General features: G+C 42.1%; 2 protein-coding genes across 2 annotated transcripts in view; one reads left to right on the top strand and one right to left on the bottom strand.

Annotated features, from left to right (window-relative positions):
- mtnr1al (melatonin receptor type 1A like) overlaps positions 1–18,631 on the top strand; it is a 40,531-nt gene that overhangs the window by 18,773 nt on the left and 3,127 nt on the right. The gene's annotated exons all lie outside the window — the stretch shown is intronic.
- Positions 4,566–6,916, bottom strand: LOC120740701. Its single transcript, XM_040043196.1, has 2 exons — positions 5,937–6,916; positions 4,566–5,519 (listed from the first exon to the last, which is right to left on the bottom strand). The coding sequence occupies exons 1-2, from the start codon at positions 6,015–6,017 to the stop codon at positions 4,863–4,865; spliced, it is 738 nt and encodes a 245-aa protein (XP_039899130.1). The 5' UTR covers positions 6,018–6,916; the 3' UTR covers positions 4,566–4,862.

The following is an 18,631-nucleotide window of genomic DNA, read 5'->3' as shown; positions in this document are numbered from 1 at the left end:
ACCCTGTGACTCCCCAAAGCTGGTGCTAGGAGCCCAGCGGTCCACCTAAACAAAGCATAAATGACAATCCAACAATATAAACCTAACAAACAACATTTCTTTTGCGTCCTCTTAATATTTTGACAATTTTAGCATTTTAAATGATTTCATAAATGAGTAATCAATATGCCATCTTCTCATGAACTGTCTGCACAGGACCACAGTTACTTTAAAAAAATCTGCTCTGAAACAACAGCACAACACTTCATCCTGAAGTCTGTAATACTCAGATATTTAAACATATACAACATTAATGGTCAGCATGTGCTCACAGATGGAGTTTGGCTAGTTTTAAGAGTTTTCAGAGTTGGGATGGTGGGAGGATCCTCTGAATCATGACAAGCAAAACTGAGCAGATGGCTTTTTATATAAATGTATATATACAGTATAGATATATATATGCTGATGATATACATGCACACTAGAGGCTAAAGTATTTCAAGTACTTCACTATGTTGTCTTTTTTGTGTTTGTCACAGTGAGGAAGAGGTAGTGCAGATCAGCGGAAAGCATTTTAATAAAGTTCAGATTAATAATGTGATTTATGCTCTGCTGAGTTTATCAGACACACAAGTCTTCAGTTCTACAGAAAATGATCATTAAACACAACATGAGGAATTATCGTATTTTTTGGACCATAAGGCTGCCTGACTCCGTGGTATAATTCTCAAACACGTACCCTAAAGCAGATGACTTGTAAGCTGGAGAGGAAATGGCGTGTCACACATTTAGAGAATCATCATTTAGCCTGGAGAAATAGTTTGTTGCTTTATAAAAAAGTACTCCGCAAAGCCAGAATACCTTACTATTCGTCACTGAAGAAAATAAGAACAACCCCAGGTTTCTCTTCAGCACTGTAGCCAGGCTGACAAAAAGTCAGAGCTCTGTTGAGCCAACCATCCCTTTAACGTTAACTAGTAATGACTTCATGAACTTCTTCACAAATAACATTTTTATCATTAGAATAATCATCCCACAGATGTAACATTATCTACAGCTACTCTTAGTACCATTGATATTAAGTCAGACTCTTTTTCTCCAATTGATCTTTCTGAGTTAACTTCAATAATTACTTCCTCCAAACCATCAACGTGTCTTTTAGACCCCATTCCTACAAAACTGCTCAAAGAGTCCTGCCATTAACTAATTCTTCGATCTTAAATATGATCAACCTATCTCTAATAATCGGCTATGTACCACAGGCCTTCAAGTTGGCTGTAGTTAAACCTTTACTCAAAAAGCCATCTCTAGACCCAGCAGTCTTAGCTAATTATAGGCCAATCTCCAACCTTCCTTTCATATCAAAAATCCTTGAAAGAGTAGTTGTCAAACAGCTAACAGATCATTTGCAGAGGAATGGTTTATTTGAAGAGTTTCAGTCAGGTTTCAGAGCTCATCACAGCACAGAAACAGCTTTAGTGAAGGTTACAAATGATCTTCTTATGGTCTCTGACAGTGGACTCATCTCTGTGCTTGTCCTGCTAGACCTCAGTGCAGCATTCGATACTGTTGACCATAATATCCTATTAGAGCGATTAGAACATGCTGTAGGTATTACAGGTACTGTGCTGCAGTGGTTTGTATCATATCTATCTAATAGACTCCAGTTTGTACATGTAAATGGAGAGTCCTCTTCACACACTGAGGTTAATTATGGAGTTCCACAGGGTTCAGTGCTAGGACCAATTCTGTTTACACTATACATGCTTCCCTTAGGCAGCATCATTAGAAGACATAGCATAAATTTTCACTGCTATGCAGATGACATCCAGCTCTATCTATCTATGAAGCCAGATAACACACACCAATTAGTTAAACTGCAGGAATGTCTTAAAGAAATAAAGACCTGGATGGTCGCTAACCTTCTGCTTCTTAATTCAAATAAAGCTGAGGTTATTGTACTTGGCCCGGAAAATCTTAGAAATAAGGTATCTAAGCAGATTCTTACTCTGGATGGCATTACCTTGGCCTCCAGTAACGCTGTGAGGAACCTTGGAGTCATTTTTGACCAGGATATGTCCTTCAACACACATATTAAACAAATATGTAAGACTGCATTCTTCCATTTGCACAACATCTCTAAAGTTAGAAATATCCTGTCTCAGAGTGACGCTGAAAAACTAGTTTATGCATTTATTACTTCCAGGCTGGACTACTGTAATTCATTATTATCAGGATGTCCAAAAAACTCACTGAAAAGCCTTCAGCTAATCCAAAATGCTGCAGCAAGAGTCCTGACAGGGACTAGAAAGAGAGAGCAGATTTCTCCTGTTTTGGCTTCCCTTCATTGGCTTCCTGTTAAATCTAGAATTGAATTCAAAATCCTACTCCTCACATACAAGGTCTTAAATAATCAGGCCCCATCTTATCTTAATGACCTTGTAGTACCATATCACCCTATTAGAGCACTTCGCTCTCGCACTGCAGGCCTACTTGTTGTTCCTAGAGTATTTAAAAGTAGAATGGGAGGCAGAGCCTTCAGTTTTCAGACCCCTCTTCTGTGGAACCAGCTTCCAGTTTGGATTTGGGAGACAGACACTATCTCTACTTTTAAGATTAGGCTTAAAACTTTCCTTTTTGCTAAAGCATAGTTAGGGCTGGACCAGGTGACCCTGAATCCTCCCTTAGTTATGCTGCAATAGACGTAGGCTGCCGGGGGATTCCCATGATGCATTTAGTTTTTCCTTTACAGTCACCTTTCTCACTCACTATGTGTTAATAGACATCTCTGCATTGAATCATATCTGTTATTAACCTCTGTCTCTCTTCCACAGCATGTCTTTTATCCTGTCTTCCTTCTCTCACCCCAACTGGTTGCAGCAGATGGCTGCCCCTCCCTGAGCCTGGTTCTGCCAGAGGTTTCTTCCTGTTAAAAGGGAGTTTTTCCTTCCCACTGTCGCCAAAGTGCTTGCTCATAGGGGGTCATATGATTGTTGGGTTTTTCTCTGTATCTATGAAGCGCCTTGAGGTGACTTTTGTTGTGATTTGGCGCTATATAAATAAAATTGAATTGAATAAGGCGCACTGGATTATAAGGCGCATTAAGCGAAACAAAATGGTCAATATTAATGACTAACCTCGTATTGTGGATGGATTATCTTGCATTAACTTTTATTGAGTGAAAAAAGTTAGCATTCATCCTCCAGCTGTTTAATCAATGCTGTTTAATTTTCTGTCTTCATTTATGTTGGAAGTGAAAGTCGTACTAAAACATTTTTTGAGATATTTTTGAGCGCCATGTACCACATAAAATCGGTTCGAGGTCAGTAAGCACAACCAGAATTCATACATAAGGCACACAGGATTATAAAGCGCACTGTCTATAGTGTGGAAAATACAGTACTGTGTGTTAAAGGAGGTTAGATGTGATCAATCGATTATGGAGCATTCAGAGGCCATCTGTCAGCATGTAAAGGAGTGACTGTGTGCTGCTGTCAGCAGGACTGCTGTCCAATAATCAGTCTTAAACTGGCAGACACAAGCACATGTTTTCACAGGAAATCTTTATGAAATTAAGCATAATTAGCTTGTATTGACTGTTCCCGATAATGGGACAGTCTCATGGGGGTATTTAAACTGATGGACTTTAAAGCTTCAGCTTCTTAATCTCATCACTAACATAATGGGAGGAGGCATAGTTAATTCCCATATTTTCCTTTCCTTGCCTGAGTTCTGATTCTGGTTACCTGCAGACTGTAACTGCACCCCACCGGTGAGCCTTCACAAAGTCCAGGGTCATACTGAGATCACAGCCTAACCAGTGGACAGGTGTCAGATCACTCACCGTGTCATCGGCTTTCATACAGAAAACAGAAATGGAACTTTTGATCTGTACCAGAACCCCTGGGCATATGATAAATAGGCATTTTCCTGTTTTTTTCCTTTCACAGTAAAAGTTTTTGACATCTATAATGTGCAATTTTTGTATTTAAAAAAGTCTTCAATGACCATATGACCATTTCTTATATAACTGCTCTTGTTTTGATTTTTAGACACAGAAAGTCGATCTGTTTCTTTGTGCACATTCATCCAACCGTCCATCCATCCATCTTTCCATCCATTCATCCAACCGTCCATGCAACTATCCAACCCTACATCCATCCAACATCTGTTCAACTCTCCATCCATCCATCCAACCATCCATCAATCCAACTGTCCATCCATTCATCCAACCATCCGTCCATCCATCCATCCAACTGTCCATCCAGCCGTCCATCCATCCAACCATTCATCCAACCATCCATCCAACCATTCATCCAACTGTCCATTCATTCAACTGTCCATTCATCCAACTGTCCATCCTAGCTGTAAGATTAATGTACTTCACATTTCATGTGTGAAACTGTCTGCTGTGTGTTGTTGGGTGTTCTATAGAAAGGGTTAAAATGTGGTTCCAGGCTCGGAGGGTCAGTGACCGTCAGCATCAGGGTTCACCTGAAGTGAAACAGTTCACTCATGTGTCAAAACTACATTTCTTTCTAATCTGAATAGTCAGTGCCCCCCAAAATGCATCGTCCCTATGGCATTGTGTGAGTACTGCCATACAAAATGTTTAGATGTTTTGTCACTATGGCAGAGGACCAACAATATACAACAGAAAAGAGTAGCCTCCAAGGTTTGACATCACAGATTGCACTCACACTACCAAGGAAATTATAACCATTTTTTATTCACACACAAAGAAAGTTTCATACATATGTAAAAAGAAAATGTACATTACAGTAGTAAATTGTATGAACACAAAATCAAAAAACAAGGACTTATTCAGTGGTCGCTGTACTCATTCTCCCGCTCTTGTCCACTGTCTTCACCCTCCTGATTATTTACACGCTGTTGTCCGTCTGGCCACAGATTCTCGTCCACATCACAGGGATACTTTCTCTTGCGATGCAACGAGGGAAGAAACGGCGTGCATGCCGCAACCATCCCCTGCATTGATCTCCTGTAATGTCGTCACACGCTGCGTCCATAGCATGGAGCAGGGACGGCTGATCCTGAGCATGATGCTCATACACTCTCCACCTCCAAGCAGAAAAAAAAAACTCCTCTATCGGATTGAGGAAAGGAGAGTAAGGTGGTAGGAACCCCATGACCATCCTTGGATGCGTTGCAAACCAGCCCCTAATGAGTGGCCTATGGTGGAAATTGACATTGTCCCACACAATTACATAAATGGGTAGGTGAGGCCCTATGAGACCTCTCTCATTTTCAGGGATAAAATCGGTATAAAGGCGATCCAAGAAGATGAGGAGCTTGTATGTGTTGTATGGGCCAAGACTGGGGATGTGAGTGGCCACACCATTTTCAGAAATGGCAGCACACATAGTTATATTGCCCCCTCGCTGACCTGGGACATCCACTGTGCCCCGGTGGCCAATAATATTATGGCCACGTCTTCGGCCCTTGGCCAGGTTGAAGCCAGCTTCATCCACGAACACCAGGATGTGAGGGGTCTCATGTCCTTCCAATGCCATTATTCTCTAAAATAGAGTAAAGAACATAAAATCAGTCATACAGAAGAGTCATATACTACAGTTAGACAATTACATGTTCTCCCCCACAGGTTCAATATACTACAGGCCAGTGATAGGCCTATGAGGAAGTACTGCAGGGGTATTTGATAGAAAGGGGAGTGGGAAATACTGATGACTTACTGAGATGTTACAGTAAAACCTACAGTATTAGATAGATTTGATTGGGAGACAACAAAATAAGGATTATAATGAGAATTGTATCATACAGTAAACTGCAGTTTTCTGTTGAAATTGTTGAAGTCAGATGAAGCAAATACTGATTCTGAAATCAGGTAAAGGAGGTATTGAAACCAAATAAGTGAACTACTGCTTACTGTGATTACAGGTAAGGTTATAATGAGAGACAACCAGTAACTGACTTACATTTACATACTGGTAGCGCAGCTCCTTCACTCTGTCAGAGTTCCTCTCAAATGGTACCCCGTAGATTTGTTTCATTGTCATCTGATGCTTCTTCGAAACCTGTGGTGTCAAACCCGGAGATGCTTATTGTGTTTATATTCTGGAATATATGATTGTCCTGAAGGATGGAATCACGGATCTGTCTCAATGTGATGGCATTATTTGCCATCACCATGTTACAAATCTCTCTTTCCTGTTGTTCATTGAGCAGTTTTCCTCTGCCACTCACGCGAGGTTGTCGTCCAATCCTACACAAAGAACAGAATACAGTAAGTTACCAGTGTAATTGTATTATTGTTTTACTCACAGTAACTTCACTGCGAAAGGTGTGGATGATGGAGGAGACTGTAGAGCGAGGCACATTAGGCTGCACTCGACGACCTGCCTCTGCCATTGTGAGGCCATGATTTATGACATGGTCTATAATTGTGGCCCGAGTTTCATTCGGGACAGCACAGTGTCTTCGCGCACCTCGGCCTCTTCCCCCTATTCCTCCACCACGCATTCTCAGTCTTCTCAGTCTTCTTCTTCTCCTTCTCCTCCTCCTCGAGGAAGAACTTCCCCTTGTCCATTTGCTTGGCCTTGTCTATCCATGTTCAGAGATCGGACTGGCTCTGGTCAAGCTCTATATATCTGTGTTTGGCAGCACACAATCATGGAACACACCTGTGTGTGACGCTCCCCCTTTGTTAGTCTAGTTTCACCTGACTGTCAATGACTGTCATCAATTTATCAAATATTCAAAGAAATTCATATATGGTATTCATGGTATTATGTTCTTGACCAATTTTGACAATTGAACAGACAGTTGTGCATGCGAGTACTTATACAATGAAATCATGCTGACATGTTTTGGAGAGAATGATCATTAGACTGAGAATCAACTAATCAGTTTAGATCTACAAGATCTATTCATTTGGAAAATGTGCTAAATGTGGGCTAACTGTATAATTGTAGGCTACTTGTACTTAATCATTTGCAAAGATGCACTGAGACAATTGAGACATGTACTAAGGCATTTGCCATTTGATAAAATGAATGAGAAATGCCATTCTGTTGTGAACATTTGCCAAGAGGTTTGGAGGTTTGTCCATGTTATTTTGAGAATGTAACTTCTGTTTCAAGAAATGAGCCAAACCAATGGAGAAAAACTGTAATAAAATAATTCAGCACATCTTGTGAGTTGTTTGGGGTTAAAAGACAGTGATGAACTTTTTGTGTTGAGACCAAATCTGCAGAAACTAAAAGAAAAAAAAATCAAACAGATGTTTTCAAGAAGTTTGGCCCAGAGTCATTCACATTACAGTAAAGCCATGAAATTAACTTGAAACTCCGTTACAGTTAATTCTTAATGTAGAGTAGTCAGTTTTCACTCCTCGTCAGGCTGCAGCTCAGATTGCATTTTATTATTTAATTATTGTTCTGAATCGGTGAGATTAAGAGCGTCGATAGCTTAGTGTGACTGTTCTGAAATCATCTGGGAGCAAATCCTTGCTTAGAGCTGCTGTGTTGATCAGACAGAGCGTTTGCAGCTGTGCTTTCTGTGCTGAACAGAAACAAAACTGAACGCATCTACAACCGACCTCAATCACTCAGCATTCGCTTGAGGATGTCAGCTCGAGTACTTTTGTTCCAGCTGCATAAATCAGGCCACGTATGGATTGCTACAGATGTGCTAGCTTTCTCGTGGCCCCTCTTTCTGAGCCCGAGTCTGCCACAGGTTTCTTCCTGTCAAAAGGAAATTTTTCCTTCCCACTGTTGCCAAGTACAAAATAAAACTGAATCAAATTCCAACATCCAAATAGAGGACTGATGAGATTAATGTGGCTAATGAACACTTACGTGTGGCAGCAGTCAGCCAACAGTGCTCACAGGATCATCAGGGCCACAGTATTAATCTGTAATGCCATCCATATAAGTTCAGCTTTAGAGCAAAGACATCACACTTTAAATGTATTATTAATAAATGTAATTGCCTTTATTGAGTCAGAGCAGATGTGGATGTCAGGACAGCAGCAGCAGGTGGCAGGAAGCTTAACTAGCCTCTCTTCCTCTCTTATATCGTGTCTCGAGGCTCACCTGATCCTGGCTACCTCCCCCATCTCAGCTCGCCGCTGCCACCTCTCACCTGCCCAAGGATTCAGACGCTCGCTGAGCCGCCAGCACTCATGATTTATTCGATGTAATTTCCTGTAAACTGCTCCGACACTTTCTCATCGGGCGTAATTCTGTGTGCTCGTGCGCTCGGTGAGGCAGAGGAGGCAGCTGCTGCTGGAAGCAGAGCCTGACTCTGGAAATAAATTGGTTTTATAAAAAATACCCGCTGTGTTTGTTTGTACCGTGGGAGGAGGTTTAAAGGGGACAGACCTCTGAGACTCTTTCTGTGGATCGGGGAGGTCACTGTTTGGATCCTGTGTGGTTCTGAAGGTGGCAGGAATGCTGGCTGGCTTCTTCCTCTACATCCAGATGTTGGCTCTGTTATTGCCACCCACTTGTAGAGATTTGCAATTTCATTTTGCAGAATAGGCACAAACAGATGCGGCTATCAGAACAGTTAGTTAGTTAAAGCCATTAGTTTAAACTGATCAATTTAAACTGTTCTCAGTTTTAACCTCAGTGTGGACATGAATGAGTTGTTCAGCACGTTTTGCTGAGCAACTGACTTTAGCTGTGCTGGTTTATCCTCCTGTGCTCTGCATCCTCGCTAACAGCCACTTCACTAATTGCTGAGTCCATTCAATGATCAAAGGCTGAGAAACTTTGGCGTCCACGTGCTCGCAGCACCAAGGATGCTCTGCTGATGCAAAGCTTCAAGGCAGCGAGCATCAGCCTCGATGTAGCTTCAAACAGCACTCTAAACATTGCTCCTCTCCACTTTCCACCAAAGCAAGTTCTTATTAATTCATTTCAGAGAAAGGAGGAGTTCATTAACACCTCACTCTGAGTCCTTCTTGAGGTAATTAAAATGAAGTGTTTGTTCAGCTGCACTAGTGAAATATACAGTGCATGTCCAGTGGTGATGCATGTTGTGAATGTTAGAGAGCTAATTTCTTGACAGCATGTAGGACAGTGGCAAAATATATTGGAGTGCAGTTACTCGAATACAGTACTGAAGTCACTGATGTTCTGATGCTTCCTGCCTTTATTCCACCATGTGCCCTTTATTTTTTCCTTTTAGCCAAAGAAATCGCAAAATCATCATCTTATTTTGAACATTTTTTTCACTGCAAACCAGCTAGCGCTGGTCCTTCATGCCTCGTGCCCTTCAGGCCGGCTGCTCAGGATCTCAGTCAGCTGCTGGATGATATTTGGCCTCATTACACCACAAATTCAGTGTAATTTTGTGGTAAAGATCATCAAATAACCAGACACTTTAAAATGTGTGTATTTTCTGACAGCAGCATTGGTATCTTGTGCTGGTTGATGAGTTTTTACTCCATCAGTCATAAAACATGCATTTTAGGGTGAATGGTGAGTTCAAGGTGGCTGGAATATTAGCCCAGTGACAGCTGGGATAGGCTTCGCCTGCCTGGTGATTCTGAGCAGTTCACAACATGGATGGATGGATGCTTAGTGAGGCAACAAAATAAAAATGTATCAAGACATTAAAGAATAGAAGAAACTCTAACTCTTTCCCCTTTACTGACAAGTTTTGACACCTCTTTAAATATCAATAAAGTCGTGTTTTGACGACCATCAGAATAGTTTGTGGGTTTTTCCACAGGCACAGACCACCGTTGCTAACTTCCAATGCACACTCAGTCGTTTTGTTCTATGAGCAGGCCTGAAATATGACAGACACCTCTCAGGCCCGAAAAGAGAAACAACGGTTAGTGTTAGCAGGCTTTCAAAGGGTAAAGAGTTAAACAACAGATGGACAGACAAACGGAAAACTTTTTCAAAGCTGTACACGGCTGCACTGTTCTTATAATCTGCCCCTGAATATGATCCAGTTTCCAAACACCGCTCTTTAAATATTCCATTGACAGAAAAATATCTTTTACTTACAGTCTGAACCCTGGTTTCTGTCTGGAGCCCAAGGCAGTGTCTCCTGTTTCATTTCAGCAAGGTGAACCGAGATCAAAAAGAGACAGACACCTCCCTGTGTTCAATATGATGGTTGCTGGATCAACAAACAGGTGTATGCACGATTGATCAGATATGAGTTTTATTTGCTGCGTGACTTTTACAGCACGTGTCGCATGTGCTACTTCAAGGAAACATCACGTGGTAAATGAGGTGCAGAGAGATGCTGTTTGTGAAGCAGCACAGTCAGATCTGCGCTTCTTCCTATACAGCGCATTAAAACCCTCAGGTGGAGTCCTGATGACTTCACAGAGGGCTCTTTGAGGGACGAAGCTCGCTCGTGGGGTCGTCTGGCGTTCGTCTCGGTCATTCAGTTACAAACACTGGGACATATGGACAAACACTGGGCAGTTCCCACTCTGCTCCCTCTGCAGAGCTGATGGTCTGATTAGATTTTGGTCCCACCAGCTGCATATGTTTGCATTTCAATGTGGAAAAACCAATATCTCTGAAAGTATCAGAACATCTCAGCAGGTCCAGGAGGCAAAGATCAATCCACACTGATAGAAATCTCTGAGCTGATTAGGACACGTTTGTATTAATGAGCAGGCTGATTAGCATTGTGGACTGTGCTTCATTTATCATCTGAGTTGGAGAGTCTCAGTGTTTGTCTTTATCTGATAAAAATCACCAACTACACTGTTAGAGGTCCAGTGTCTTAAAACCGTGGGGACTTTTAAAAAGCAAAATGATGTCCGAGGGGCTCTCTACTCAGTGAAGTAGGCGGGCCTTAAACTGTGTTAGGTAGTTAAGGTCATTGGTTGGTTCCCAATCCATTATTGGATATTGGTCACTGTTGATTAATTGAGTTCTTCTTGTCGTTGTTATAATGGAGGCCAACCAAAGCATTGCTGGTCTTCCTCGGGACCTTGTTCCTTCTGGTCTTCCAACCATGATGTCCTTTTCCAATAACTGTTGTTTTCCTGTGAAAATTAACTGAGTTCTAGCTTCATTATTTGCCCTCCACAGGCATTGTTGGCTTTATTTCTTCCAACATTGATTTGTCGGTCTTTGGGCATCCATGGTACTGATAAAATCTGTCAGGAGTTCTACATTTCAGAAACACGGATTCATTGACTGTCCTGTTTTCTTTTTTCAGCTTTCACAGCTCTAGGTGAGCGTAGAGAAAATAAAACTGTACTTTAGATTTGAAGACTTTATCCGGTGACTTCATCGTTGCTCTAACATTGCGATATTTCTTTTGATTTCAAATGATTAATTATTGATCCTGGCAGATTAAAGTTCTTGACCTGTTCTTTTTCATCATTATCTATGTGGAAGCTGCCATCTTTGTAGTTTTCAGTCATCAGGATTTTGGTTTAAGACATATGGAGTAGCATCCCCATGTTCTGGCTTTCTCATTAAACAGTGCTGAGTAGGTTCTTCGTGTCTTGGGAGCTGTTTGCTATCAAAGTGGTGTTCTCTGCATATCATAGGTTGTCAGTATTTTGTCCTCCAATCAAAAACCTTTCTTCATTATCCGTACTCAGTCCTGACAGCAGCTTCTTGGTCTTTAACACAATGTTCTTATGAGGTTAATCAAATGGGTAGAAAAGCCCATGACCTTTAATGTCCTCCAGAATTTTTGATGGTAAGGTGTGTCACATGATCAATAAATTTTAAAGTAATCATAGTTTCCTGAGGTCACAGACAGAAGGTTCACACATCCAGAGGGTCATACAGCCAGGCTTCTTTTGGAAACTGGAGGTGTCGCCCCCTGCTGGTCATTAGAAAGAATACAGGTTTAACTCTGCGCTTTAGACCAAGTACCTGTTTCTGAGGTGTTCTTCAGTTTTGCATTCATGCACAAGGATCCCAAATATTAGACAGCAGGCAGAAACACATCTGCAAGTCTGCTCCTTTGAGTACTTGTCTTTGTTTCATTATACCGCAGAGCAGCCACATTATTGGAGAGATAATTAAAAATATCTCCAACAGGACGTCCGACATCCTTTTCTCCTCACCTATTACCAACCAACACAGAGCCAGGTAACACAACAGGAGGGGCATTGCAAAGGGCAAACACAGTAATAAAGACAGAGCCAACTATTAATTGTCATGGTCTGCGGCGGGCGGACCGTGTGTGGGAGTGTGAGGTTCCAGGTGCAGACATAGACGAGGAGACAGTACTGAACTTGAAACGAAAAGCGAGCCTTTATTTGGGCTGATTAACGTGGCAAACAACAGAAAGCACAGAGGCAAAACTAAACTAGAAGCTGAACTGGGAAAACTAAGAACTGACACTTAACTCAGACAGCAGGGAAAGCGAAGACAGGGTGACAACGATGCACATGACGGAGACTACTATGAACAGGACTCACATAAGTAACATGGACATGACCAGCACAGAGTCCTGAAACCTGGCGTAACATGGGGGAAGTAGAACAGACGACGCAGCGACAAACAAAGGAAGACTGAGGACTTAAATACACACATGAGGTGATCAGGGGAAGTGGAGACACACGAGAACACAGCTGGCTAGAATGAAACATAATGACAATACAGGGGAGAGTAACACTAACTACAATGAACAAAGAACACCAGACTCTTCCAAAATAAAACAGGAAACACAGAGACATAGACATGGCATGAACTTGACAACAAGAGCCATACAGACATGAAACATGACAAGTAGACACACGGACCAGGGAGAGATGACAAAAGGGACTAAGAAACCAAGGACTAAACTGCAAACTAGAAAACAACTAGATGTGTTACACTACAACATGGGGATAAAAAAATATGCATTATAATAATAATAATAATAATAATAATAATAAACTTTATTTTTAAAGCACACTTAAAAACCAAGGGTATGCCAAGGTGCTTAACAAGTAACATAGAGAATAGAAGGAAGATAATAGAAATAGGACCAAAGCAAGTACTAAGTATGCAAGCAGGTAACTGTCACTGATACATAGGAAAGCAACAGGTACAGAGCAAACAAGAATTTAAATGAGCATAAAAGTGCATGATATAAAATCATAAAAGAAATATTAACTAGTGGGAAAGGCAAGATTGAATAAGTGGGTTTTTAGTTGTGATTTGAACAGTGCAATGGAATCAGATGCGCGGAGGTCGAGAGGAAGGGTATTCCACAGTACCGGGGCAGCCAGGGCAAACGCACGGTCACCCCGGGACTTCAGCCGAGATCTGGGTTGGGTCAGAAGTAGTTGAGTGGCAGATCTAAGTGTTCTAGCAGGAGTATGTGATTTGAGAAGTTCACTAAGATAACTTGGCGCTAATTTATTAATAGTTTTGAATGTAAGGAGTAATATTTTAAATTGAATACGGTACTTTATGGGCAGCCAATGCAAGCTAGCTAGAACAGGAGTAATAGGGCAAAATTTCCTGGTACCAGTCAAGAGGTGGGCTGCTGCATTTTGGACTGTTTGCAGTCTAAGAAGAAGAGAAGAGGGGAAAACCGTAGTACAAGGAGTTACAATAATCCAACCTGGAGGTCACAAAAGCGTGAATAAGCTTCTCCAGGTCCTCATGCGGAACATAATTCGCGCCTTAGCGATAAGGCGCAGTTGGTGGAAGCTAGATCTCACTACAGCAGACACTTGCTTATCGAGTTTGAGCGAGCTATCCAGCAGTACACCCAAGTTACTGATATAGTCACAAGAAAAGCTAGCAAAGGAACCCAGGGCAGCACAGAGTTGGGCACAAAGGATTTTACTGTTGAACACCACAATCTCAGTCTTCTTATCATTTAAAACAAGAGAATTACTCAGGAACCATTCTTTGACCTCCCGCATGCATTCTTGAAAGTAGTGTAGGGACACAGCAAGGTCGTCAGTAAGTTCAAAATAGATCTGTATATCATCGGCGTAACAGTGGAAGGCGATATTGTATTTTTCAAAGATTGCGCCTAGAGGGAGCAAATACAATGAGAAGAGAATAGGGCCTAAAACTGATCCTTGAGGCACACCACAACAGACCGGAGCAGAGGAAGAGGAGAAGGTGCCCAAGTTAACCGAAAACGACCTGTCAGCAAGATATGATTTAAACCAGTCGAGGGCAGTGCCTCTAATACCCACAGTGTGCTCAAGTCTTAGTAATAAAATGTTATGGTCCACCATATCAAAGGCCGAAGAGAGGTCTAGTAAAACTAGGACCATAGAGCGTCCAGTATCAGTGATTACAAGAATATCATTAAGAACTCTAACCAACGCTGTTTCAGTGCTATGCAATGGCTTAAAGGCAGATTGAAATTTCTCAGCAATATTGTTCGTGTCCAAGTACGCCTGGAGCTGGGAGAGAACTAGTCTCTCCAGGATCTTGGACAAGAACGAAAGCTTAGAGATCGGTCTGTAGTTTGAAAGGTCATAACAGTCAGAGTTTCTTTTTTTAGGAATCGGGTGGACTACAGCATGCTTAAAGGCCAAAGGAACACAGCCTGAGAGCAAGGAAAAGTTCATAAGAAATAGGATACTAGGTCCGATTACATCAAAACAGTCCTTAGCTAAGCGAGATGGAAGAATGTCAAGCACAGTATTGGTGTTATTCATTTGAACAACTAGCCGCTTAAGAGTCAAAACTGACACAGGCTCAAACTGGTGGAAAGTTGAAATGCACTTAGGAATGGGGAGAGGATATAAAACAGGGGGAAGGGAGGACTTAAGAGATGTGATCTTATCTAAAAAGTGAATTTGAAATCGCTCACAAAGAGCCTGAGAATAAATTAAAGGCATGTCCGGGGAAGGGTTAACCACAGAGTTAAAAATTTGAAATAAGGTACGGGGATTATGGTCATTGACCAGGATGATTTTGGACAAGAAGGATGCTTTGGCCGTTTTAGCAGCACTTTGGAATTTTAAGCGGCTAGTCCGTAGCATGTCATGAGAAACCTGTTTATCTTTTTTCCACCTTCTCTCAGCGCGCCGACACACGCGACGTAAAGCGCGCGTAGTGTCGTTAAGCCAACACTGAGAGTCGGTTCTAGGGCGCTTCATCTTAATGGGGGCAACAGTATCAAGGATTGAAGAAAATAGCGATAACAAGGAATTAGCACAGTCATCAACCGAGCGAAAAGAACAACAGTCGAGAGTGACAGATGCAGAATCCAAGAAAGACAGAGAAGTTTGACATCGCTTCAGCATTAATTACACGTAGCGGGCGAAGGGGGAGCCGCAGGATGTAGTTCATTAGTGCATAAGCCAGTATCAAATATAACTGGGAAATTATCCGAGATCCCAGAATCACTTATATCCTTGATAGTTGCTGTGAGTCATCCTTACAGCAAGTGTGTATGTTAAAATCACCGACAATGAGAACACAACCATATTTAAAAAGAACGGAGCCTAGGAGATCAGCAAAGTCCGTGATAAAATATTTGCTATATTTAGGTGGTCGATAAACCACCACGCAGAGTGTGGTTGTGGATGCAGTCATCTCCAATAATTGGACTTCAAAGCTAGAGTAGGTAGGTGAGGGTAGCTGCCGAACTGCATAAAAATTTTTAAAGACCGAGGCTACGCCGCCACCCCTACCAGTAAGCCTTGGTGAGCTAAAAGCGACACAGTCCGATGGAAGAAGTTTGGTAAAAGGGATAAACTCACCAGGACGAATCCAGGTTTCAGTCAGGAATAAAGGCAAGGCAAGTTTATTTGTATAGCACAATTCAACAACAAGGTGATTCAAAGTGCTTTACAGAGACATTAGAAACAAAAACAAATAAAAAGCATGATTTAAAATTGATTAAAACAAACAAACTAACTAACTAATTAACAAACAAACAAACAAACAAAACTATATAAAATCAAAACAGATAAAATCAGAACAATAGATAAAATCAGTAGTTAAAATGTTAGTTTTGAAAATAAAGCATCAATCCCATTAGTGGAGAGGAAGTCATTTAAGAGAAAGGTCTTATTGACCAGCGACCTGACATTAAGCAATGCCATCCGTATTCTAGGGGCTAAGTCGCCTAGGGTGGTGCGTCGTAGGACACTTAGGTTGCTTCGGCAAACGCCGCATTGGAGCGATGTTATCCAAACCCGAGCAGGAAAACGTGCCACAGGAATGGCAGGGTAGACTTCATTGTCGGCCGAGCAGATCCAACGGTGGGTGAGCAACTTAGCATCAGAGCGCTCCTGGGAAGGAGGGAAAGAAGACAAAATATCCAGGCTACCCACATGCCAGCTCCTTCTACCACGTTTCCTATAGCGTTTCTTGTGTAGATTCGGAATAGGTAGGTGGAGGAAGCCGGTCGGAGGGTCCGGTCATGGGGTCCGGTCGGAGGGTCCGGTCGGGGCGCGGTGGCGTCACCCAGATTCCAGCAAGGATCAGGCCGAGAGGAATGAGAGAGTCTTAGATTTAAAAGTGTTTGCCTGTCGTATGTAATCAGTGCACAGCCCTTAGATGAGCATACAACTAAAAGGATAAAAAAATACAATGCCAAGGTCCATAAAGAGTGTAGAGAGGGTAAAAAGCAGCGAAGCAGATATAGCCGAGGACGGCAAGCCACGTACACCGGCGCCATCTTGGTTTTAGATCTCAAACACTGGGCCACATGGCCCAGTACCGTGACACTAATACTTATTGAGTGGCAATTAATGAGGCCGTGTCTGTTCTCACAGCTGCAGATCTTTGCTAACTTTCCCTCTGTGACCTGCAACAGACACAGAGTCGCCTTCCAGAATACAGAGCGTCGCTGTAATGAGGATGGTGATAAATACTGAATGACGGGAGGAGACGGTGTCATTAAAGCCACCTCCATCGACAGCCCCGCTCTCACTGCACGCTCTGCGATATAAGCTTCGAGCCTGCAAGTCATCTTTTGTAACTGGGAGGTTGAGGATGACACGGCTTGGAGTTTCTGCTTCCACTATCAATCAGAAAACCCAGCCGTCTTTCTTTGTCAAACCGTTCACTGTAAATAACCAAACTGAACGTCCATTTAAAGAAAGCTTGACATGACATTTGAACCGGAACAGAAAATCTCTTTAGCTTAACTTTGATGCACGACGGTAACCTCGAACCCACTCGCTGTTCAACCTTTCTCTTTGCATGGGGCAGCCAATCAGAAGAAAAGTACGCTTAAAGGAGCGAGGAGCTTAAACAGCTCATTTCAGATACTCTGCCAAACTGAACAAACCACCGCTTCATCAGCGTCGATAAACAGAATAAATAACAGAACAGAAATAGCACTGGGCAGCATTTTCTTCAGCTAAATTGCTGCTTGTGTGAGTGAAGCTACAGGTAGCACTCCCATGTGTTTGTTTTTGGTCATATGAGCCGGGACGGGATGTGGAAAAGTATTAAATTACTCCCAACCAGCAGCTGGTTTTGGGTGGACGGCTTTGGGAAAAACTTTGGAGAGTAGAAGTCGGCTGATGTGCAGACTAACCCTGCTTCATTACATTTGGGGGTAAACAGTCTGTATGTGAGATAGGAAACTTGGCAGTAATAATAATGCTGCTCAGAGGCAGGACAGTTTAATGCAGGGAGCTTGGTACAATGGCTTCAGCCGTGGGAAAATATAATTGAAATGCAGCACGATTCACTCGGGGCGGCAGGTAAATGTTAAACTCTTAAATCAGGCCCTCAAACTTCATTTCCTCGTGTGGGAGAAAGACCTTTACAGCACATCAGCAAGCCCCAGCTTTCTTATTGTCGGAGAAGTCGGCCGAGCAAGGAGCTGATAAATTGAAATAAAATTTATCAGTTGCAACTGTGCCTCAAAACTGATGTTTATGCCTCTGCTGGAAGCAACAGCCCATTATTAGGAGATTTCTTTTGACAAGTTCTATATGGAAGTGCGCAAGAGCAGCTCGGGACAGCTGTATTAATTTGCCTGAATGATGGTGGAGCCATTAAAGCAGCAGTGATGAGGTTTGGAGAGCCTTATGATGAAACTACTCAGTTTCTGGTTTGTCCCCTAAAACAATTTTGAAAATGAAAAATGACAAGTGTCGCACTAGTACTATAAGGTAGTGCACCACTGCCATTGGACATTTTGTACATAACTGATATTCCCCAGTGTCTTTTACACAGTGGAGTTATTTCACAGCCTAGAAAGTAGAGTGGTCTGAAACCCTACAACATGTCGAAAAGACACCACTGTATCATCACTGTCGCAGGGGGAGGGGCAACAAAGGAAATGTTGGAGAAGTTTGTGGTAGATGGATGAACTTTGTTTTACTTTAATACAAAGAAAACTCCAACGACTACTTGCAGTCTGAGAGCAAAGTGCTCTAATGGGGTGATATGGTACTATAAGGTCATTAAGATAAGATGGGGCCTAATTATATAAGACCTTGTACGTGAGGAGCAGGATTTTAAATTCTGGATTTAACAGGGAGCCAATGAAGGGAAGCCAATATAGGATAAATATTCTTTCTAGTCCCTGCCGGTACTCTTGCTGCAGCATTTTGTATTAACTGAAGGCTTTTCAGGGAGTTTTTAGGACATCCTGATAATAATGAATTACAGTAGTCCAGCCTAGAATTAATAAATGCATTAACTAGTTTGTCAGCGTCACTCTTAGACAGGATATTTCTAACTTTAGAGATACTGCGAAAATGGAAGAAAGCAGTCCTACGATATGATTCAAACCACTGCAG

The sequence above is a fragment of the Simochromis diagramma genome, unplaced genomic scaffold (assembly GCF_900408965.1).
Source record: "Simochromis diagramma unplaced genomic scaffold, fSimDia1.1 OVJJ01000433.1, whole genome shotgun sequence".
Classification (NCBI taxonomy): Eukaryota; Metazoa; Chordata; class Actinopteri; order Cichliformes; family Cichlidae; genus Simochromis; species Simochromis diagramma.
This window is presented reverse-complemented; position numbering and strand designations above follow the sequence as displayed.